Raw genomic sequence first — 23,975 nt, 5'->3', positions numbered from 1 at the left:
TTTTTATCAACTCCAAAGATGTTAGGCAAAGTTACCATACCATAGCAAAATTTTAATGCAGAACATAGATCAAATACAGAATTAGTCCAGGTTTCTTTTACTCCACTAAATAGAATAGATACACTTTAGAGCAAGTATATATTGTAATAGATACTGTAGGAAAGGGAAAATCCCAGTGCTCTTCAAAAGAAGTAGTTTGCACCTAGTTAAAGACATTTCTTTATTAGTTATGGTGTCAGAACTATTCTGAACCAGCAACTGGCTCATTGGAAACATGTAACCAGTAATATTAATGTTCACAAATAATGATAGAAAACAAAATGAAATAATACTTGCACACCCACCTCTCCTTCATATATCACTTCTATTCAAAGGCTTTTAATGTTGCACATAAAACTCATTTTTACTCACTCTCTCTGACCTCCACATATCTTTCACAATCATTGCCTAATGTACTTATTTAGTTCACAAATGATCATATTCCTATTTGCCACTAAATGGTTTCAAATAACGTTTTCCAGTATGAAAATTATTAGCCAGCTAAGCTGATACTACAATGGCCAAATGTCTAATGTCTGAGTGCTTGTATCCTGTAACTGGTATTATGTCTCTGGTGAAAAAAAATAAACAAAAAGGATTCAAAAGATTGGTGAGAATTACTCCATTTAGAGCAGGTATTTATACAGTTAGATGTCCTTTGTTAAAACTAACGACATAATTACACTCAAAAAGTATGGCATACATATACCATGACACAGTAATTAGAAAACTTGATACAAAACCTCATATTCAGTATTTAAAATAGATTATATTTCTATAAAATAACTCATATACACACATATTTACAAAATGTCTTGAAATTCAATTTTAAATGATAACTAGTGAATGTTATCAGTTTTTTATAATCAGTCAGTCCTATAAAATGGTTGTGCCAAATCACATTTTCATTTTCATTATGTATCCAATAACCAGAATTTCAGGAATACTCGATTTCTTGATGTCTGTAACAAATAAAAATAGAAATATTATTTAAATGGAAGAAATATATAAATCAGTTAATTGAAAGAAATGAATAAAGATACAAATAATCAAAGAACTATATAAACTGAATACATTTACTAAATTTTAATTCCAGTTTAATGTACTGAAAAATTCCAAGAATCAAAATTCTGATAGTCTATTTTATTATCTAAATTTTACAGGACCTAATTCTTAGCTTTTGGACAAAAGATGTAAAAATTATGGGAGAAGGTTTTGCTCAGGAACAGACAAGCATGAACTCTAAATAAGTAAATGTAGAGGAATGTTTTATTATTCAATGAATGAAAGTAAAATCATACTACAAATTCTTTTGATTTGGCACACAATTTTGTTTGTATTTGTATTAAATAGAAAAAGGTTAGGGTTAATTCCCTGAACCAGAAACAGTCCCCTGAACTCCAGAGAGAAATATTTTGTTCAGTTTTCAGAGCATTAAGTGAATTTGAGAAAAAATATTTTCCTGGATGGGTCTGTCTCTTGATAACAACTTCAAACAACTAAATGAACTGAGTCATATATTTAACCCTTTTGTTACCATATTTTTGTTGAGATGCTCAGTGTTTCTTTCAATTAATTTTACATATAACAAAGAATTTAGTAAAATAACTTAGTTATCATTAAGCTAGTATTAGGAACATAAATCGTGACTAAGGTTCAGTGGAAGATTTTAATTCAGAACTTTTGAAAACAAGACATTTGTACAACAGAGCCAGAGACAGTTTGAGCTGGGCTGGTATCAAAAGGGTTAATTAAGTAAACTTTCCCCACCCCCCAAAAAATGCAGTGGATTTAAAACCAAGATTTATGGGGTTACAGATAGCATATACTTTCAGTTTTAGCATGTTACTGGTAGTTTTTTTATGAACTCAGCTCAAAAGATTATTGCACATGAAAGACATCAAAACACTACACATGACCAATGTATTAAAAATTCATTTCTTTCACAGCCATAAGGCTACTTGTTGAACAGATCAATACAAATAATTAATTTTCACTTAGTAGTTATAGTACTTATTTTACTAATGTCTGTTCCTGTAATACATTGAGACTGTTTCAAGATGTCATAGTGATTTCTCATATTTTTGGATGGTCAAAAATGTATTAGGGATTTAGTAGACATAGTTAACTGAATCAACTCCAGTATATGAAAGGCTCCAAGAATATAAAAGGCAGTCAACCCTGATGTGATTTGAAACCTGAACATATAAGGATGATACTTAGTCTACTCTTTCTGACACTATAACACTAAACATTTAGTAAACATTCTTTTCTAATAGTTTAGGACTTAAAAAAAATATATATATTGGTGTAGGTGCTGGTATCACATAAAAAAACTGGTAATGTTGCCATGTAAAAAGCACTCAGTACACTCTGTAAATGGGTTGGCATTAGGAATGGCATTCAGCTGCAGAAACAAACCAAAACAGACTATGGAAACTAGTGCAGCCCCTGGCCTTGCCAGTTCTCCTCAAGCCGCCCAACCCATGCCAGCATGGAAAATGGACATTAAACGTTGATCATGATAATGGTAGTTTTCAAATGAAAGATTTATGAACAAACAGAACAGACTTGAGACACATGGAAACATCTTTTATTGCATATCTATTCAACTTGTATCAACATGGAAAAGTAGATACCAAACTGATAATGAAATGACATTAAAAAGTTAAATAACAATACACAAGACTGAGCACTTGAGAGATGAATAGATATAACTTAACAGACAACTTACCTGCATTCTTTGCATGTATAAAATATAGTTTGACCTTCATCTGCTGACCTTGTCTGTTGAGCTTTAAATATCATTTCTTCATAGCCACAATTTGAACACTTGCGTTCAACCTAGAACACATACAAGATAAGCAAACTTTAATTAATAAAATCGCAAAATCCATCTTCAAACCACAAGAGATTGGAACTCTTTTTAAAATGAATTTTATATTGCTAAATTTTAGACCCTATATACATGTGTGCACCTGTCTAAATTAGGAGTACCCAACCAGAAGTCCATTAAAGTCTACAGAGTATGTTCAAAATTTTAAAAGGTTGCAGTGTAAAATGTACAATGACTTTATTACATATAATTATTCAGTTACATACATCTTTCAATCAAGAGAGAAAACAGGGAAATGAGTTTGTCAATAAAATTGGCTGGTTGAATAGAGAGAAACATGGAGCCCATGGGAAAATCCGTTTAAATAATAGGGGTCCTTGATAATGAAATGGTTGCAAACTACTGATTTATATAAGTATTATGGTTAGTTAAAGGAGAAAAGACTGTGGCCATAACTTTTGTGAATTCGCCTAAACTGGTAAAGTCAATGTAGTTTAGTTGGAACATCTGTATGATATCTGGAGAAAAAACACGAGCAAGGAGAGAATTTCAAAGTATAGTTCTAAAGAAGGACTGGCAGATGTGTCTAGGGTGAGGCTTGGGTGATGAAATAAGAGGGTTGATAAGTGGTGAGTGTGTTGGATGAGTCTTGTGTGGAAGGGTGTGACAACTAGTTTAGAAGCAGAAACCATTCTACTAATGATAGAAGAGGCAAAAAGAGGACACCATATATTTGTGAGATAGATGCTGAGTGTGTTGGTGAACATATTACTTTATCAACCAAATGACAATTTTGTATTTGGTTGATAGTGTGTAGCAACAACACCAACCCAAATATATGAACAAAACTCTTAAGGCTTTATTCAAACTTGGAAGGTTAGTAACAAATCATGGCTGAAGTATTTTAAACCACATGTTAGGGATGTAGTTTTGGTAATGTTATATACATTTGAGGGCATAATGTGCATTTGTAGAAAGTCTATTATTCATGACAAGAGAAAGTGAGATACAAGATTCTACCTTGATATATGTAACTAGTGTGCTTTATGCTGTTGATAACTAGGTTATCATGTCCCCAATGAGGATACTTTTGGATCTGTTTATGAAAATAACTAAGATCAGGCACTGGGTGCCTATGTTATATGTGGATGACACTTGTATGCAAAAAATTAAGGAAGTGTGAAGTGTATTATCTGCACAGGAATTTGTGTAGTTAGTTGAAATCTTCTTAGCCAAGGGATCAGAGTAATCCCTTGGCTAAGATCCCTCTGCACAGGAATTTGTGTAGTTAGTAGAAATCTTCTTAGCCAAGGGATCAGAGTGATCAAATATGAGAGAAGTTGCAGGATGTGAATGGACAAAAGTATCTTTTCATTTCCAGATAGTAATCTTACAGGCAGTTGGTTGGGGTAAGAAGTTACTTTCAAGTGTTCTTGTATTGTTGCAACATTGTTGTAAGTGAACTATTTAGGGGATTTGGAGGAAAGAAAAATCTAAAGGGTTATGACTGTGATGATGTATCCAAGAGTGGAGTACATTTACATTCAGAGATAGTTCCATAAAACTGGCAACATTCCAACCAGTAAGCGAAGTACTAGGTTTTGGATGTGGGCCTGTGATTTGAAGATTTGAAGATTTAGTTGTGACCAACTAAAGTTGAAATAAGCTTGTTAAATATACAGGGCTGAAGATTTGGGTTGCAAAATCAACTTATGAATAATTTAATACAACATTATAATACACCTCTTAAGAAGAGTGAAATATAAATTAACATAATGTCATCATCCAAAGCTGTCTTCATATAGTATATCTAGGGCAGTCAGCTATGCCATGGCTTAAAAGTACATGTACAAAGAGCAAATGAAGTGAAACAACTAAACAAAGAATATAGTCTAGAACAAAGACCCAGCTTGCCATTAATGTATGATATTTGTATCAAAATAAGAATAAAATATTTAATAAATTATCATAATTTATAATGTGGAGAGAACCTGTGGAAGAGGTAGACCAGGAAGACATGGGACGAGGTGGCAAAGCATGAACTTTGGATGCTGAGTTTCACAGAGGTGATGACTTTTAGCAATTTGCAGTGCTTAAGACACATCAAGCCAAATGAAATTGTAGTTGTGACCAGTGCTGGTGACACACAAAAGGCATCCACTACACTCTTGGAGTGGCTGGCATTAGGAAAGGCATCTAGCCATAGACACCATGCCAAAACAAGATTGGAACCTGGCTTATCAGTCCCAGTCAAACCATCTAACCCATGCCAGCATGAAAAACAGATGATTTCCTGTAAATTCTTGATTTTATTTCCAACACAACTATAATTTTATTGTAGATTATTAAAGCATCATAAAGAACTGACAAAGATATTGTTTAAAATACTGAAAAACAAAAGATTAAAATATTGTGGTTTAGAAGTTTGCCTTGCAATCATGTCGTTCCAGTTTTGATTCCACTGCACAGTACCTTGGGCAAGTGTCTTCTGCCATAGCTGCAATTTTATCAACACTTTATAAGATGAATTTGGTAGAGGGAAGATGTATGAGAGCCCACCATATATATGTATATCTTTCATCAACATACATTAGTGTGCAAGAAAAAGATGCTTCCAAATAAAAAATACTTTGTGTGATATTTGTTCGGAGTAGCACAAACAATCCCTTATTACTCTTGGTACCAAAAATAATGAATATCCACTGGTTGGTTCAGGTTACATTAAACAAAGCACAACCTTGCAGCCAACAACATTCCTATATACATAGTCTTTGGAGCCATGATGAAAAAGAAGAGAGACTGTCAGTTGTTTATATCCTGACACTGTGATTGGACTGTATTTGGTGGACAAAGAAATAAGCTCCCAATGCTTAAATAAGTACCACAGGCTCTGCTGTTGTACAAAATTATCTACTGAGAAATGTTTGAATTCAGTTTATCCCATGAACATGGAAAATCTTTCCAGAGTATTCCTTCTTGGAATCACCATGTAAAGAACAGCTATTAAATCATTCACAATGACTAGTTGCTATGATATACCTACCGTGGGACCAGACAGCTCCTCTTCTTTATCATTTGTGCTAGCATCATAAGATTTGAAAATGTGAGATGAATGATTTTCAATACCATGGAATTCTATAAAGAAAAAATAAAACACCAAAATGGAATAATCAATCAAAGTCACAATGTTGTACCTACAGAATTAATTTCTCTACAGAAAAATTCTTTAAGGTAATGGGTATTAAAATTATAAAAATTACATTATCAAAAGAAAACCACAGAAGTTAGATGTATGAAGAAATGTATTGCTGATGTTGCTCAATCCATGCCAATTATGAATGGTATATGTTTTTGTTTTGTTTTCAATTAGCCAGGGACAAGATGAGAGAACATAAAATGATGTGTTGGTAGGGGTGGTATACAGCTTCCTAATTTAATGAAGTAGGAATTTTTAAGCTAACAGGCAGACAGTATATTAGTGGGTTAATAGTTATTGTATGCTGGTAAACAAATGTTTTGCTTTACTGTTATTCCAGTTCATGACAACAATCTTTCCCTCCCTTTCTCTCTCTCTCACACATACACAGACATCATCATTCAACCTCTGTTTTCTATGCTAGCAGGAGTTGGATGGTTTAACAAGATCCGCCTGCCAGTCGGAGAACTGTTCAGACTCAAATTGTCTGTTTTAGCATGATTTCTATGGCTCGATGCCCTTCCTAATGCCAACCACTTTACAGAATGTGCTGGGTGCTTTTTATGTGCCACCAGCATGGGTTCATTTATGTGGTACTGGTACAAGTGCATATAACGTGACACTGGCATGAGTGCATATAATGTGGCACTGGCACGAGTGCATTTCATGTGGCACTGGCAAATGTAAGTATTGATTTCTCATACCTTAATAATAATGATTTTTCTTAACTTTGCCACTAAGGCATACACTTTGGGGAGGAAGGTAATTACTTTAATTGACCCAATATCTGACTGGAGCATATTTTTTCAACCCAGTAAGAATGAAAGGCAAAGCCAACCTCAATGGAATTTGAACACAAAGAAGTAATTAGATAACACAAGCTATTTTAAGTGATGCCCTATCAGGTCTGCTATCCATTGTCCTTACATCCTAATGATAAAAAGAAGAAAAACAAGTACAACAATAATAAGAGAAACAAAAGCCATAGGGGAAATTTAATTGGATCTGCATAAAAACGTCACTGAAAAATGTAACTCATAAAACCAGACTTGTTTGTAGTGAACTTTTCAATGATTAACTGGAGTCTCAAATTGTTCTTCAAATATTTATCAAATCTATTTTTGAATTTGTTGGCTGTTTTTCACTAAACAACTTCTTCTGGCACTGAATGTCACATCATTTGTATTCCGCTTTAGAAGACTTGGTGCTTTTAAGAGAGCATGTTGTTTCACTTTTTAGACCATTAATAATTATGAGAATGATTCATTGCAATGACCTTAAGAAATGTTAATGTTTTACATTGCTACAAAGTTCCAATTTGAGAGGGACTGCAATTGACTATACTGGCCTCCCCAAGGATAAAAAGCAAGACTGATCCTGGCAGCATATATAAAACAAAGTTACCAAGCACCACACCAAATATTGCCCACTACACTGTTACCAATTCAACCAGTTTTATGAAAATATATCAAATATATAATTGAATAAATCTCACCTTTCACGTTGATTTTGTTTTGGCATCTTTTGCATTCAATAAACATTGTCTCACCTGGTAAAGGCAAAACCGAGCCACATACCTCACAAAATTCCAATTCTGTTTCAAATATTTTCGACATGCTGTATCATGTATCAAAAAAAAAAAGAGAGAAATATAAATGATAATATAAAATAAATGTTGATAAACTATCAGATAAGTTAATTAAATGAACTCTAGGGATAGATATATTACCAGATTCTGGTTTAGACACCACTACACTAGCAGTTTTTGCACTAATAGATAATAATAATATCCTTGTTTGTACTGGTTGTATCTGTCAGTCATTGTGATTATGACTGTTCATGGCTTTGACATGACTTGATAAGCTTTCTCCATACTGGTTGGATTTTCACTTGAGTTTACCATTTATTATGATTCAATTCCTTTCCATTTCATACACTTTTTTGCAGTTCCTTTAAATCTTAGGCTCGGTCTTTCCATGGTTTCTTTCCTCACTGCATAGTTGGAAGTAAAGGAGTTGTCCATCATGTGAACATGTCCCAATCAATGTAAATTTCTATCAATGAGGATTTCCATCAGAGAAGGCAGACCAGCACACCAGAGGATCACTTTATTCCTGATCTTGTCAAACAATGATATTCATAATTTGTCGTAGTTGTCTCATCATATATGTAACTGATCTACTTAAACTTTATTAGACTATCCCAGTTTCAGCTCCATACAGCAGGGAAGAAAGCACTATAGCCTGGTATACCTTATGTTTGGCCCATATAGAATTATACCTATTTTCCCACAGCTTCTTCTGCAACTTGCTAAATAAGGCATAAGCTCTGTTCATTTTGTATGTGGTTTCCTGGTCCAGATATGCGTTATCTGAGATAGTGCTGCCTAAGTATCTGAATACTTTGCACTAGACCAGCCCTTCATGTCTAATAATGATGTTTTGTTCTATTACAGAGGCATTCAGTATTTTTGATGTTAATCTTTAGGCTGAACTGTTGTGCAGCTCTGGCAAAGTTATCTGTCAGTTTCCGCATATATCCAGCGCTATGGATATACAGTGCATTGTCATCTGTGAACAGCACTAGAATCTTCATAGTGTGTTTCTTTGCTTTATACTGTTTGCATTAATAATTAAATAAATACACAACACACACAGAGACAAACATACATCCAGCTGTCCTATGGTTTACATGACAAATTGGTTATATAAGTCACAAGTTTGTCAAAATTGCTTAAAGTGAGAGATATACACTTTAAATGCTATTATCAATAAAAAACTACAAACCAAATTCAAGCATTTATGTCAATGGGGATAAAAATATAATTGTCATATCTATATATATATTGCTTAATGTTGAAGTGAGAAAGAAGTGCTCAGTATATGTTGTAGAGGATATATTTTTATTAAAACTAGAGCTAATAAAAAGTGTGTATATATATTTATATATGTAAATGTTGAATGATGAGAATGGGTGCTCAACACTGCATTGGTGGATAAAATTTCTTTATATGTGTATTAAGGCTGCCATTGGTTTCAATGTTAAGAAAAATATCTTAATATCTTAACAATTTTTCAAGCCAATCACATGGAGGAATGGTGTTCATTTCTATTTTGGATGAAAACACCAAATACATATATATATATATATATTAGTTTTCATTTCCAGAGAAATAAACTTTCTTACTCATTTGGAAACTATTTATTTAATCTAAAGAATATTTAATAAATAAATATAAAACGAGCACTCAGAGAGTAATACTTCATGTAAAGTAAGTATAACAAATAATCTAGAATCTTTGTCTGGCACTAGATCGATCCCAAAATCTAATCAGTTCATGCCTGTCATGTGGTCAAACATCCCTGAAAGTTTCATCTGAATCCATCCAGCAGTTCTTGTGATATCTTGTCCATGGACAAACAAACCTCCGCCAAGGCAACACCCTCTTAACGATTAGCTGGAGATGATTTTTAAAATGTGTATATCTGAAATAAACTCAACTGCTCTCATAAACAAGAATACTAAAGATAAACCTGACCGCTCTCAAAAAATTAAGTAAAAAAAACTGGAAAAATAATCCAGTCTTTGTCAGGTACCTAATTGATCCCAATGGTAATCATGGAATGTGAAGGTGGGTGTGCGGGCCATGTTTGTAATGCTGTGTGTCATCTGCAGTGGGAACAGTTTTCTCTATGAAGGCCTTTTTCAGTCTACCCACTGATATAGTGTCTTTACAACCTTTAAGGTCTATAGTGAAAAATTTAACACGAGTCCAAGAAGTAAAGCTTCCTTCAAGGCAAAGCTAGAAATGAAATTGTCAAGTAGGTAAGAGGTTTTCAACAAGAGTGATATATTCAAAATTGGTAAAACTAAAAATTGTCGAGGATAAATTAAATTTATTATTGTTACTGAATATATCAGTGTTATTTAATTTCTGAACGGTTTTGCTGCCGTTTGTTTATGTAGTTTGATTTGTTAATCCATCAGTTTCTACGCGAGTAAAATTAATACTAGAGAAACAAAACTAAAACTTTGGAAACCATGAGCGTGCTTCCAAGGGGATAATCAGAGAAAGTCTTGAAAGTCAACACAAGACCGTAATACTTCATGTAAAGTAAAGTAAATATAACAAATAATCCAGAATCTTTGTCTGGCACTAGATCGATCTCAAAATCTAATCAGTTCATGCCTGTCATGCAGCCAAACATCTCTGAAAGTTTTATCTGACTCCATCCAGCAGTTCTTGTGATATCTTGTCCATGGACAAACAAACATGACTGAAAACAATACCTCTGCCTTCACTACGGCAGAGGTGATAAAGTAAAGTAACCCCCCCCCCCCAATAAAAAATGGAAATAATGAAATTATATTTCTTAGAGATATATGTGGAAAAAAAAAAAAGAAATGAAATGGTGGTAAATAGAATACTATTAAACCAAGGGACAACTGTATATGATAGCTTTCCACATGATTTAGAGTGTGACCAATCTGTGATTTGTTGTTTCGTGAATCCCTCACACTCACCAATGAGCAACACTTTATTACCTATTCAACATTGCCAGCCAGTTACATCAACAGAATAAAACCTTTTGCATCCCTGCAAGGTTAACCTATAAGTGTCATCAGCTCCACCCACACCTCTCCAAATTCAAAGGACCTGAAAATAATCGTATTTTCCCAACGTTTAAAGAATTGAAACGCCACAAACAGTCAAGGGGAAATAACTTTTCATTACTATCTAAAATATTTACCTTATTAAAGTAGCAATGCTTTATACATTTCCAAGTACAACCAACGTGTACACCTAAGAATGTGCACAGTCACACACACACATTTATACATAGAGATTCATACTGTTGTGAGTTCAACTTAAGGACAGAGCTGGCGACCTACTTTTGGGAATGAATCCATTGTTCTGCCAGATGCGGGTTGATTAATTACCTCTGGGGAAACCACCCGACTCTTTCAGGTGAATTAAGGTTCATTTGAGGGCTACCCCCTTAAGTGAGCAGTTCAGTTTGTGAGAGGCAGTCGGCATTTGGGATTCAAGGCAAGCAGTCGGAGTTGGGAGTTTGTGAGAGACAGGCAACAGTTGGGATGATACAGCAAGTTTAGTAATGGTTGTTCTGCTGTGACAGAGGAAGACAGGCAGAGAAGATTAAGGAAATGAGGGAGATTACGGCAGAGGGAAGGCACAGCTATTATAGTAGGAACTGTACGGTATGTGTTTATTTATGCTTTGAATTGATGTGTTGAACTAAAAAGAGAAAGAAGGGAGAAAGGAGAAAGAATCGATGTATTGAAATGTAAAAGAAATGAACATTGTGTTACAGAACTGTTAAAGAAAGAGAGAGACTCTGTTGTAGTCTTTAATGAACATTGAACTGTATATGCCTTTAATGTGATTTGAACTGTAACATTAATGTGATTTGAAACAGAACTGTTGTCTCCGGACTGTATATTGCATCAATCTGAACTGTTATTGTACCCGAATGCTTTGATGTGTTGTTTTCTTGCATGCATTTTCTTTGATTCATCTGATATGTATCTTGATATATTTGATGTTGTAACAATTATAAAGTGTTATAAACTAGTAGGTTAAATGTAAGCCAATTGCCTTCCACTGTATTTCTTTGTGCCTCTGTGTCTCTTCCTGCTGCTGTTGTTGTTGTTGTTGTTATCTCTCTCCTCTCTGAGTTCCGTGGCGAACTTGCGCCGATCGATCGAGCCTGGTCAATTGTCGTCACTCGACTTGTTGGGATCCCGAGTTCGAGTTCGAGCGACGGCAGGTGGGATTCCGTAGCAACTTTCGGGGATTCCGTAACAATTCTTACAAATACATATACACCTCTACATATGCAAACGTGCGTGTTTATATTCGATGAAATGCTGTCAATACTAAAAGAAGTTTAACTGGAACATTTATCTGAAGAATGTTTACTAGTTGGGGCTCTTGGAGTAACAATGAATTCATGACAATACATTGATTGTATTTGTTAAAATAGCTTCTTCATCCTCAAGTTCCCAACGTTTCTGTAGCTTCAATGTAAACTTAGATGTCTTGGATGTGACATTTCCACAGGTGATATTTGATAGAAGAAGCATTAGCATAGAAGCCTTTGTCTAAGCTCTTTCGTCACACATCCTGTGACATCTTCAGCGACTCTTTATCTCATGTGTTTCCTCTTGTTTTGCTTAGTTCATTAAGAGGAGCCATGTGGGATAAAGAGTCGCTGAAGAGGTCACAGGAGGTGTGATAAAAAAACAGACAAAAAACAATAAAATAATAATAAAGCTGAAGCATTCTATGACCCATGTGTGTACTTGTCTAATTAACAAATACAACCCACATATTAACAGATATGAACACAGTTGACTGGCTACTATAACAAAACAACCCTTCATACACACAACAAAAGGGAGAAGTTAGCTAACAACACACCTTTTCTTCAAAGATTTCTTGAAGAAGGATTCTAACACTGAAATGTTGAATAACCAACTAAAAGAACTAACCATTGACCTCAATACCTTGTAAACATTTACATATATTAGACAATGCTTCATGATACACACACACATACACATGCACACACAGGGGTGGGTTGGGCACAATGAGGAGTTTTTACTGCATTTTTTATTTTGGGATAATATTTTTTTAAATGTTCACTATTTTACAAAAACTATATCAGCTAAGCAAATAACCTTCTCTAAATGCATTAAAAACAGTATAACATGATATAATCACTATTTCAAAAAATTATTGCTGTTCTCCTTGAACATATAAAATACAAATTTAGCTGGGGCAAAATGAGTAAGTCAATATAAAGTAAATTTGCTGTTTCAATTCTCCAGAAAATCAATTCATACACATCAATATCCATCCCTAGACATAAGAAAGATCAGAAATGCAAAAAATCTTTTTAAATATCTAGGTCAGATGAAAGAGGATCAAGGAAAAATGGAACATGCTATGAAATAAAGAAAACTCGACTAAATAGGCGCAGGAGTGTGGTAAGTAGCTTGCTTACCAACCACTTGGGCAAGTGTTTTCTGCTATAGCCCCGGGCCGACCAATGCCTTGTGAGTGGATTTGGTAGACGGAAACTGAAAGAAGCCTGTCGTATATATGTATATATATATGTGTGTGTGTGTGTATATGTTAGTCCCCCTAGCATTGCTTGACAACCGATGCTGGTGTGTTTACGTCCCCGTCACTATGATATATTTTAAGCATTTCAGCAGTGATTCCTGGTGGTCCAAGGGTTTCTTGTCTTCATGGCTTTATCTACCAAGATACTGTCTATTTGGATAACTGGTCCCTCTGTTGGATCCACCTTGGGCAGACACTCTTCCCATGAGTTCTCTACATTTAGCAGCCTTTCATAGTGGCATTAGCTGCAAGTGAACCATCATCCATGCAAATGCACTTCTGTCCAACATCACAATTTTTCCCAACACACTTCAAGCTGCAGAACATTGGCAAACTTTTTCCTTTCTGCTTCCCTCATTGGCCAGGTATACCTGCCTCCTAGCTTCCCTTCTAACTACCTGATGTAGTTCCTTGTTATGACCACTCTTTCAGTCCCGCTTCTTTGCTCTAATGGCTCTGACAGCTATACTATTCCACCACCATGTCACTCTAGGTCTGGTTGAGACTTTGCACCAGCCACAAATTTAGTTTGAGGCTCTCAGTAAGTTATATATATATATATATATATATATATATATATACATACATACATACATATACACACACACATTTTCATACCGAGATAACTCAGAGCATCAGGAATAACATGGAATTATAAATAATTTAGAAAATTATTTACAATTCCATGCTACCATCATTTTACATCTACTTTTTCATGCCAGTACGAGTTTAGTAACTTTATATTAATCTCAGCCTATATTGGTTTCAAATTCTGGCAGAAGGCGAACAATTTCAGAAGCGGGAAGTCGTTTACCTCGACCTCAAAGGTTCAACTGGTACTTATTGTATCGACCCCGGCGGAATTTAAACTTAGAACGTTAAGACTAACGATTCTGACAGCTCGACACCTTAATGTCAGTTTATATTAAAAGAAAAACAAAAATTAGCATATAAATCTAAAATATTTGTGGTCCAGACCAGTCTACTTCAATAAAAGTCACAGGATAATGTTAAGTTAAAAGTTTTGGTAGCTCTGTTGAAGAAAATTGTCTTTTCAAAATAATCTATGAAGGATCATAACTTCATTAAGACATTTTTCATTGATATATTTCAAGGTAATTAAGTAGCTTTAGGCGATTAACTTCATATATAGTAATAAAACCGAATTATATTTTACAAATCTGGGTACATAACTGGGTTTTTTTTTACATGGTTATTCCCGAAAAAAATTACTTATCTAATGTGTCACTTTTTTATGATGATGATTGGATATGATTTAGGGAGAAATTTTACTGCTATTTCTAGCATATTTCTACTGCGTAGAAACAGTTGGTTTAAAGATAATTAAATTATATTCATTGCAATACAACTCGAGAGAAGGGAACAACAAATATAACTTTGCCTCATTGATTTCACGATCAGTATTTAAATATTGAAATAATGCACGTATTATGTGAAAAGATTTCTTTAAATACCTGATAATGTTGACCGATCCCAACACGTGTTGGTAGAACAACGATACTATATCCGGTGCAAAATGAAATAACTTTACATAGATTTATTGTCATCAATAACTTCACTTTTAATATCAATATCAGAAAGATTTAACATTTTGAAATGTTCGCTTTATTATTTTCAGCTATAATTGTTATATTAAAGTGATATTCGCTTTTGGAAAGCATATAAAATCGGTTGTCAATTTTAATCCGGCTAATGAAATTATTCTTCTTTTCAGAAGCCATTAATTTCCGTCAGTGCCGCTTTTGTTACGCTTCTGGGAAATGATGTTGAGAGTTTTACTCCCCGAACATAATAATCTAGGTTCGATCCTAGTTCGCGGTACTTGTGTTGAATAGACTGTATCTGTAATTCGAAGACCTGGGTGAATGATACACGCTAACACTCAGATTATGTGAATGATGCAAATATCTGTGGAATGCTCAAACACACTTAATATAATGGTTAGGTAGTTCCATTGTTAATCTTTTCTGCTATAGGCACAAGGCCTGAAATTTGTTGGAAGGGGATTAGTCGATCACACCGACTCCAGTGCGTAACTGGTACTTATTTAATTGACCCCTAGAGGATGAAAAGTAAAGTTGACCTCGGCGGAATTTGGGTTAATATAAAGATCTTCACCCGTTAACAAAAAACTAACAAACAAAACAAAACAGCCTGCTGAGTATTAACAATTGTGTAGAAAACGAATATGACAAAAAAAATTTTACTGGTGGGTCGGGAGAGGACTTTCGATCCGATTTTTCCGTCATAACTTTTTGGGTAAATGGGTATTTGAATTCTCTGGCCTTGGCCTTCAAGCAAGTTATCTACATGCTAGAGATAATAGCCAAATCTCACAAAACTGAAGAAAATGCTAAAATTTCTTTCAGAAAGAGTATGGAAAAAAATTAACACAAATTCAAATTTTGGATCTTTTCGGTTTGAATGGCAGTTTTTTCTAGCGATGTCATATGAAATTGTCCCCTATAATTATGACCCTAGTATCGATCTATTGCATTTCAATCTGTTTTAGGGTTAGGGGTGGGGGAAGGGTATCTTTTTTTCTTCACAAATGTAAATAAACCCAATCTGTTTCTTAAACGAGGGACATATTCATACGGCATAGAATGTTTTTTAACTCAATAGACGTCAGTGATTGGTTGAAATTGCAGAGATAGAAGAAAAAAAACAACAAATATCTTACAAACTATAGAATTTTCTCACTAAAGCCAAGAGAAAAAGATGTTTTATAAAGTCATTCTACCAGTGTACGAAGTTTAAAATTTTTTAGTTACCTAGAAATTATGTTAAAAACTGCCGTTCAAACCGAAAAGACCCCAAATTTTAATTTCAAATTGTTTATGAAAAACTCCGACCTCCCCTCCTCCCCACTGTCTAAAAGTGAAAATGAAGAGTTTTGTCTGTTTCTGTATGCGTTATAGTGAAACAGTAAAATGATCACTGCAGCGCCTGGTCACTAAAACGTAACCCCCCCCCCCAAAGTCTAATAGGTGTTCTTTATGTTATTGCAGTTTTCTGAAATTTGGGTGTTATTTCTAGCATGTGGATAGCCTGCTTGAAGGCCAAGGCCGTAGAATTGGGAGGGGATTGGGATATATATATATATATATATATATATATATATAATATATATATATATATATATATATATAGATATATATATATATATATATATATAGATATATATATATATAGAGAGAGAGAGAGGGAGAGAGAGAGTGGTTGTATACTGTCAACTTAACGTGACAGTCCTGTAAGGGAATTACACCACCGCTGTTTAGCCCTAGGAAGCATCGACGCTTCCTGTCGGCCTTGACACATTTCCTGTGTCCTTATATATTTACGAAGGGGAGGCTAACACCCCTAACAGCTAGGCCTGCATCTAGAGACATGCATGTTTCTGGGTCTTGCCCATCATCAGTCTAGAGTAAGCAGGCCTCTGCTACTCTAGACTGATGATGGGCAAGACCCAGAAACATGCATGTCTCTAGATGCAGGCCTAGCTGTTGGGGGTGTTTGTCTCCCCTTCGTAAATATATAAGGACACAGGAAATGTGTCAAGGCCGACAGGAAGCGTCGATGCTTCCTAGGGCTAAACAGCGGTGGTGTAATTCCCTTACAGGACTGTCACGTTAAGTTGACAGTATACAACCACTCTATCGCTCCACCACCGTACATATCTCTATGAGATATTTAGAAATTTAATATTTCTGATATATATATATATATATATATATATATATATTTTTTTTTTTTGTTGAAAAATTGAAATATTACAAACAAATTTTTCGCAAATTTTTTTGTCATTCGTTTTCCGCACAGTTAACACCGAGCAGGCTGTTATTTATTTATTTATTTATTGTTAACGGGTGAAGGTCTTTATATTAACCGGAATTTGAACTCAGAACGTAAAGACGGACGAAATACCACCCGGTTAATTGTTCAGTTACATGGAAAAAGCAAATAAAATTAAGGGGAGATAAGTAATAAAAGAAGCCGCTTACTTGTTATACACCTTAAAGACTGGCGATCGCCGCCAGAAAGTGAATAAATGTCTTCTTTTCTCAGTGGACTTACGCCAGAGATACTCATGCAGATATGAAACAAACAATTATATGCTCACCATCCATCGCTGACTATGAGACCCAGGCAAAATCCACCTTTGTATCACCTCAGTTAAAGTTTCTTCTATGCGGTCAAGTACTTTGTAACGATAAATATTTTTAGGTACACAATATTATGATGATGTCGGAGTCAGCAGTTGTAACGATAAAACTTTGTTATTATAATTGCATACTGTAGGATGTGAAAGATGAACAATGCTTGAAGTTTTAAGGAAATATTTATTTACTGTTACGTTACAATACCTTGCCTCGACGAGCAGGTTATAATAAATCCAAAAGCATGCGAAGTAAAGTTTGTGTCCTCTTCAATGTTTAGTAGTAATTACAGAGAGAGATAGACTGATGTTGTAAGAGAACAGAATTAAAGCTACTAGAGTTGTAGGGTGTGGGACGTTGTCTCACAGTTGCTGACAGTAAACTTCATTTCATCCTCTGACAAAGGTTCTAGCTGGTCAGCCAGACTTCCATGTCACCAAAGTGACTAACTGATTTTTGCTTGGGGTGTGCTTCCCTTTATAACTATCCAGAAGGATAGACATATCATTGAGAACAATAGATTTAGTTGGTGGTCTTGTTATCTCTATTCTAGCTCTTGGCGAAGTAGAAGAGGTTAGAAAGGGTCAAGTGGTGAAGACATTTTGGCCCAGCTAACGGCAGCTGGAAAATGTAAAACTGCTGTCAGAGAAAACCATTGTTCCATCGGGGGAAAAGTTCCGTTGCAGTGTTAATTTAAATTTGGCTATGGTGGATCGAATCCACTTCATGCATGCTAGATCCACTACAACTTCGACCATAAAACACTTTCTTCGCCAAATACCCAATGTCCCTATGCTTTTTTTTACTACTTATCTCCCCCTTAATTTTTATTTACTTATTTATATAACTAAACTGAAGCCATGTGCCTAAATAAAAGAAATCAAGCTGACAGTATCTTATTCTGCCAGCTCGCCGCCATTGTTAATTGAGCAAACGGCTTTTATTCATCAAAATTGATTGAGCTGCATTCGTTAATTCGTTCATTCATCTAAGCGCGACAACTCTGTTTCCAAGTTCTCGGCGTTGACTCTTCATATTCATCACAATTTGCTTTTTACAATAGGTACAAGGACTGAAATTTTGAAGGGAGTGAACTAGTTGATTACATCGACTAGTGCCTCGCCAGGACTTATTTCATTGGACCTCGGCGGAGTTTGAACTCAGAATGTAAAGTGGGAAAAAACGTCTTTGCTGATGTGCTGAATGAAGGTGGATAAAAATCTTAAACAAGTGAAATTTCTCGCTCAATAAGAGATAATAAAAAATAAAGCGAAAACTAACGGCTATAGATTGCATGTTGCGCGCCCACGCATACACACAGACAATAGACTTTTCTTTAGCTCAATTTTGTAACACATTATGTGAATTTTTGCCTGCCAAAATTCTCTATATAAAAATTATCGTCTACTCATCAAGGAGATTCGGGTTGACTATGTTCCGCTGTTGAAGCCCAATAAAAATGAAAATCTGTTTATTGCTGTCATCATTCTCGCTTACAAAAGTCAGATTTGTGAATGAAAATGTTTTGATTAGTTTTAAATTTCTTGAAATAACTTCCTCATCGCTTGGTTATTGATTTTGTTTTCTCTAAAAAGCAAATTTTCATTCATTTAGGCACTTTTGCGTATGTCGTTCAGTGCATGAACGCCTACTTGATTTATCTCAATGCATGCAACAGACTTATTTGTGTTAGTTTCTTATGCTCAATTTTGTTTAAATTTCACTATTAATTTTAAACAACAACAATCGTGATTTTTTATTTATTTATTACCAAGGCAGTGGCTGAGGGAACATTTATAAAAACAGGCATAAAGTGTGGTGTTTTATATAGAAACAAGGAGGAAAGGAATTTGAACTCAGAACACAAAGACAGACGAGATGTCGCAAAGCATTTTGCCCGGCGTGCTAATGATTCAGCTATCTCGTCGTTTTATACGTACTCAAATATTGACATACTAAATATATATATACGAGGGGCGTTCAATAAGTAATGCCCCTGACCCACTTGCAGTTGTTTGATCTAGCTGAAATTTTGCATGTGCACTTATTTATACCTCTATAGATTAAGTGGCAAATTACAGCTCTGAACTAATTGTGGTTTCTGATTTACAGGTGTTTGAACTGAGTCAAGTGCGAAATGGAGCCTGTTTAGTGTCGAGCAGTGATCTGGTTTTTGTATTTGAAAGGACGCACAGCACGGGAGACTTTTGATGAAATGAAAGTAACTTATGGTGATGATGCCCCATCATATGACCTTGTAAAACGCTGGCATTGTGAATTCAAACATAGTCGGAACTCTGTGGAAACAGCTCCCAGATCTGGTCGCCCCCTTCTGCTGTTGATGAGACGTCTGTCCGTCAAGTTGAGGCTGCCATTTTGGAAGGTCAACGCATAACTATTCGCCAAATAGCCCATAAGGTCAAGATTAGTACCGGGTCTGTGAAAACTATCATTCATGACCATTTGCATATGCAAAAGGTGTCTGCCAGATGGATTTCCAGGTTGCTCACACCTTTCCAGAAGCAAGAACGCGTTGAGTGCTCGAGGATGAATTTGGAGATGTGCCAAGAAGATGAGTCAAAATTTTTCAAAAGACTGATCACACAGGATAAAACCTGGGTCCATCACTATGATCCATAGACCAAAGCCCAGTCAATGCAGTGAAAGCACCGTGACTCACCTCCTCCAAAGAAGGCAAGGGTGCAGCCCTCCGCTGACAAGGTTATGTTCACAGTCTTCTGGGACCAGGACGGAGTAGTGATGACAGATTTCCTGGCAAAGGGTACCACAATTACAGGAGCCTATTATGCTTCACTTTTGAGGAAATTAAGAGAAGCTATCAAAATCAAGAGGCGGGGCAAGATCAGCAAAGGCATCCTCCTCCTGCAGGACAACGCTACGGTCCACAACTCGCGTGTCGCCATATCAGAAGCACAGGCGTGCAGCTATGAACTCCTCCCCTTGCACCCTCTGATTTTCACCTCTTCCCAGCCATGAAGTTGATTTTGAAAGGAAAGCGTTTCCCAGATGATGCAGCCTTGATTTCTGAAGTCACGTCGTGGTTGGAGGACCAAGCTGGGGTCTTCTACAAAAACGGTCTCCAGAGCTGTATCAAACGATGGGAGAAATGCATAACTCTGGGTAGTTCCTATGTAGGAAAAGACTAATAACTGTGCCAAGTGTCGTTACTCTACTGCTATGGGAAGTGGGTCAGGGGCATTACTTATTGAACGCCCCTCGTATATACATGCATACGTATATACGAAGATCATAGCAATTTTTCTGTTCATGCATCAAATAAATGTTTTTAAACTAATCATGCTATTGTTTTATGTCTACCAAGATACACTTCAAAAAGACCTTTCAACGCAGAGAAAGAGAGAGAGAAGGAAAGAATTCTGCTTTATATTCAAATTCTTCCTTTTCCCCCTCCATATTACTTTCGTTCTCACAACTGTCTGCGCTTTCTCTTGCATATTTACTTTAACTCCCAGTCTTACTCAACTTTCTTACAATTCTCTATCTAACTTTCACTTTCTCCTCCCTAGCTCAAAACATCGCTGGTTTAATAGCATATAGATTTGATAATTTCAATTACGCTTGAGAGAGAGAGAACATATAGAACCTGGAGAAACCACTTCAGGTTTGAACGCGGCCGATTTCTTTCGGAGAACAAACACATAAAAATACAACAATGAACGTATTTTATACCATTATATTCCATTCAAATCGATCCTGTACTTGATTGGAACTTTTATCCGGGAGGATGAACTCAAAGCATTCTGCAATTTATCCAAACACTCTAACGATTCTACCAATACAACTCAAAAATACAACAGCATGTGGTCAGTAAACACCGTATTTCGTGATGCACCACAACTTTTTAAAAATTCTTTTCAAAGAAATTTATTTATAATTATAAAATTTCGATAGTTCCCAAAGTTTCGTTGCGGTATAGATCTCCTCTGCTCTTTCAATTAATGTTTAATTTTTGTATTAAAACATTTACTGCAATAAATTTTATGTCTTGTTTTATGAATTATTTGATTTAGTATAAGTCCATAAACATTTTTTCGTGTAAAAACTACAATGAGATAAATCAGACTTTTCACTACGCAGTAAATATTGTAATCTCATGACTATCGAAATACTGAGTCATGATGTCAACTTTGTTTGGGTTTAAAATCCAAGTTAATAAAATCATGTGATCAAGAAGTAGGTTATTGAGATTACAATAGATTATTACATCATAAATTATGTCGTGAAATAATCCTGTCAAATAAGCACTATTTACGAAAAAAAGGCTTTGTCTTACTTCAAGAGTATGCGGCTCGCGTGATATGAACTAAGTAGTGGGGCCCATGGGAATTCCACAGAACGAAAAAGATTAAGAGAAACCATTTAAGAAAGAAAGGATGATTTGCATTTTTATTTTCCTAAGTTATTTCACTTCCAGTCACAATAGTATATTATTATTTAAAAATTTCCGTCTGCTAAGCACTTGATATTTCTCTCTTTCTCTCTACTTCTTCAACAAAGTTTTTAATATTTCTTCATGTTTTTAATATTTCACTCTTTCGTTTCACTCTCACTTCCTTCCACTTACTATACGAGTGACAGCATAATACATCGGCTGGCTAACTGCTCTCTCACTCACTCTCACATTCCTTCTTCCTCTCTAACAAACTAAAGCGTAAAAAGTATGAACAAATAGGTAGAAGAATAACAGAATTAAAAAAATTCTTTTCATTATCAACACACCATCACTATAGTTTTCAGCAACAAAGCTCATTTCAGTTCAGATGTTTGTTTATACCGTAAATCCTCGAGTATAGTCCGCCCTTGAGTATTATACTTGAATTGTGCGTAATTAAGCTAGCAGCACCTATTCGAACAAATACTTCCGCGCATGCGTAATACACTAATGATGATGTTCTTAACTGTTATATGGGAATGTGAATATGTCTGCAAATTGTTTTTGCTACAGGATTTTTTCGGTTTGAACGGCAGTTTTTTCTAGCAGTGTCATATGAAATTGTCACCCATAATTATGAACCTAGAATCGATCTATTGCATTTCAACCTGTTTTAGGGTTAGGGGTGGGGGGAAAGGTATCTTTTTTTCTTCACAAATGTAAATAAACCCAATCTGTTTCTTAAACGAGGGACATATTCATACGGCACAGAATGCTTTTTAACTCAATAGACGTCATTGATTGGTTGAAATTGCAGAAATTGAAGAAAAACCAACAAATATCTTACAAACTATAGAATTTTCTCAATAAAGCCAAGAGAAAAAGATGTTTTATAAACACATTCTACCAGTATACGAAGTTTAAAATTTTTTAGTTACCTAGAAATTATGTTAAAAACTGCCGTTCAAACCGAAAAGATCCTTGTTACATGTTATTCTGTGTTCTGAATACTTTTATTTGAATAAATGTTGCTTACTGTAAGTTATAGATGATTCTTCATTGCTTTCAGCTTAGCTTAAGGTATTTTCGCACCCGACATCACAAAATGCGTCTGAATAAACATTGCCGGACAGCAAATAGAGACTCGGATATTGCTTAGAAAATATTTTTCATTTTTAACCTCGTATATAGTACGCACTAGGGATTTTGACCTTTAAATTTTTTTGGGAAAAAATGCGGATTATACTCGAAAATTTACGGTATTTACTTTTCTTGCTGTTGATGTATCTTTACTCTGACAGTACAAACGCTATCTGCATCTCTCTCTCTCTCTTTCTCTCTGGGGAATGTGCTTGCACCCCCTGTTCTCAACTGTAACGTTTTTGATCATAGATTTACCCGTTCAAAGCATATCTACTGTTAAACATCACCATTAGAAACAGTTACACACATCATTTAAGCTTTTAATCTAAAACAATATGTAAGAGTATGTTTAATAGATTATACGCTGCGTAGTATTTATTTCATTGATGAATGTCAAAATCCTTACCACTTTCTGTCATTTGTAGATTTTGTATGCCTAAACCAGAGAGTATACGATTCGAATATGCTAGGCCTGGCGACAGTGAATGGAGACTCGAAACTGCGATAGTTCGAGTGAGGCACCGTCACCACTATTGCTATAATCTTCGCTTATTTGATCCTGCATGAATCAAATTTCTAATTTTGTTTCTTGTAACGACAGAAATATTGTTTCCAGTTGAATCATATTGAATCATTATTCTGTTAAATGTAATAAGCAGAGGTCACCCGATGTGACGGTATAATTGTGATTGGTAAGAATTTGGGATAAAGGTTGCATGTGGGAAGTTGAGAAGGCTGATCGCAAAAACAAAAAAAGGTGCATGTTGCATTGTCATTACCAGGCACATTGAAAGAAATTGACGCAAGATGATTTTACTCAACTGTAACTGTTATGACATTTATCACAACTGCTACGAATTAAAAATAAATACAAATGTTAGAATGTTTTGATAGAGAATCTGTGTCAAAGTTAATGTGAAGCTCGCGTAAAGTTGCCATTGGTGATAAGTTAATTGTCTACTAGTGACCGAAGGAAAATTATTATTTTTTCTATAAATATCTCGAAGTTATGACTG

At 35.2% G+C, this 23,975-nt stretch overlaps 1 protein-coding gene and 1 long non-coding RNA gene across 3 annotated transcripts; one reads left to right on the top strand and one right to left on the bottom strand.

The window, feature by feature from the left end:
- LOC115215095 (DNA-directed RNA polymerase I subunit RPA12) lies at positions 1–14,825 on the bottom strand. 2 transcript variants are annotated; one of them, XM_029784263.2, is made up of 5 exons: positions 14,697–14,825; positions 7,567–7,688; positions 5,919–6,010; positions 2,774–2,883; positions 1–1,001 (listed from the first exon to the last, which is right to left on the bottom strand). In XM_029784263.2, exons 2-5 carry the CDS (start codon positions 7,685–7,687, stop codon positions 977–979), a joined length of 348 nt encoding a protein of 115 aa, XP_029640123.1. In that variant the 5' UTR covers position 7,688; positions 14,697–14,825; the 3' UTR covers positions 1–976. The 2 variants fall into 2 exon arrangements, with proteins under 2 accessions (XP_029640123.1, XP_036357592.1); XM_036501699.1 differs by lacking the exon at positions 14,697–14,825 and adding an exon at positions 10,617–10,712.
- A 5,996-nt stretch (positions 14,826–20,821) lies between these two features.
- Positions 20,822–23,850, top strand: LOC118762840. Its single transcript, XR_004998588.1, has 2 exons — positions 20,822–21,247; positions 23,385–23,850. It is a non-coding gene; the product is annotated as an uncharacterized LOC118762840 (long non-coding RNA).
- Positions 23,851–23,975: the final 125 nt, after the last annotated feature.

This window comes from Octopus sinensis, linkage group LG1, assembly GCF_006345805.1.
Source record: "Octopus sinensis linkage group LG1, ASM634580v1, whole genome shotgun sequence".
Taxonomy (NCBI): domain Eukaryota; kingdom Metazoa; phylum Mollusca; class Cephalopoda; order Octopoda; family Octopodidae; genus Octopus; species Octopus sinensis.
This window is presented reverse-complemented; position numbering and strand designations above follow the sequence as displayed.

Coding starts and splice junctions, on each gene's coding strand:
- LOC115215095 (XM_036501699.1), bottom strand. Junction 2,884..5,918: donor AGGAGCTGTCTGGTCCCACG/GTAGGTATATCA, acceptor TATGTGTTCTAG/GTTGAACGCAAGTGTTCAAA. Junction 1,002..2,773: donor TATACATGCAAAGAATGCAG/GTAAGTTGTCTG, acceptor TATTTGTTACAG/ACATCAAGAAATCGAGTATT.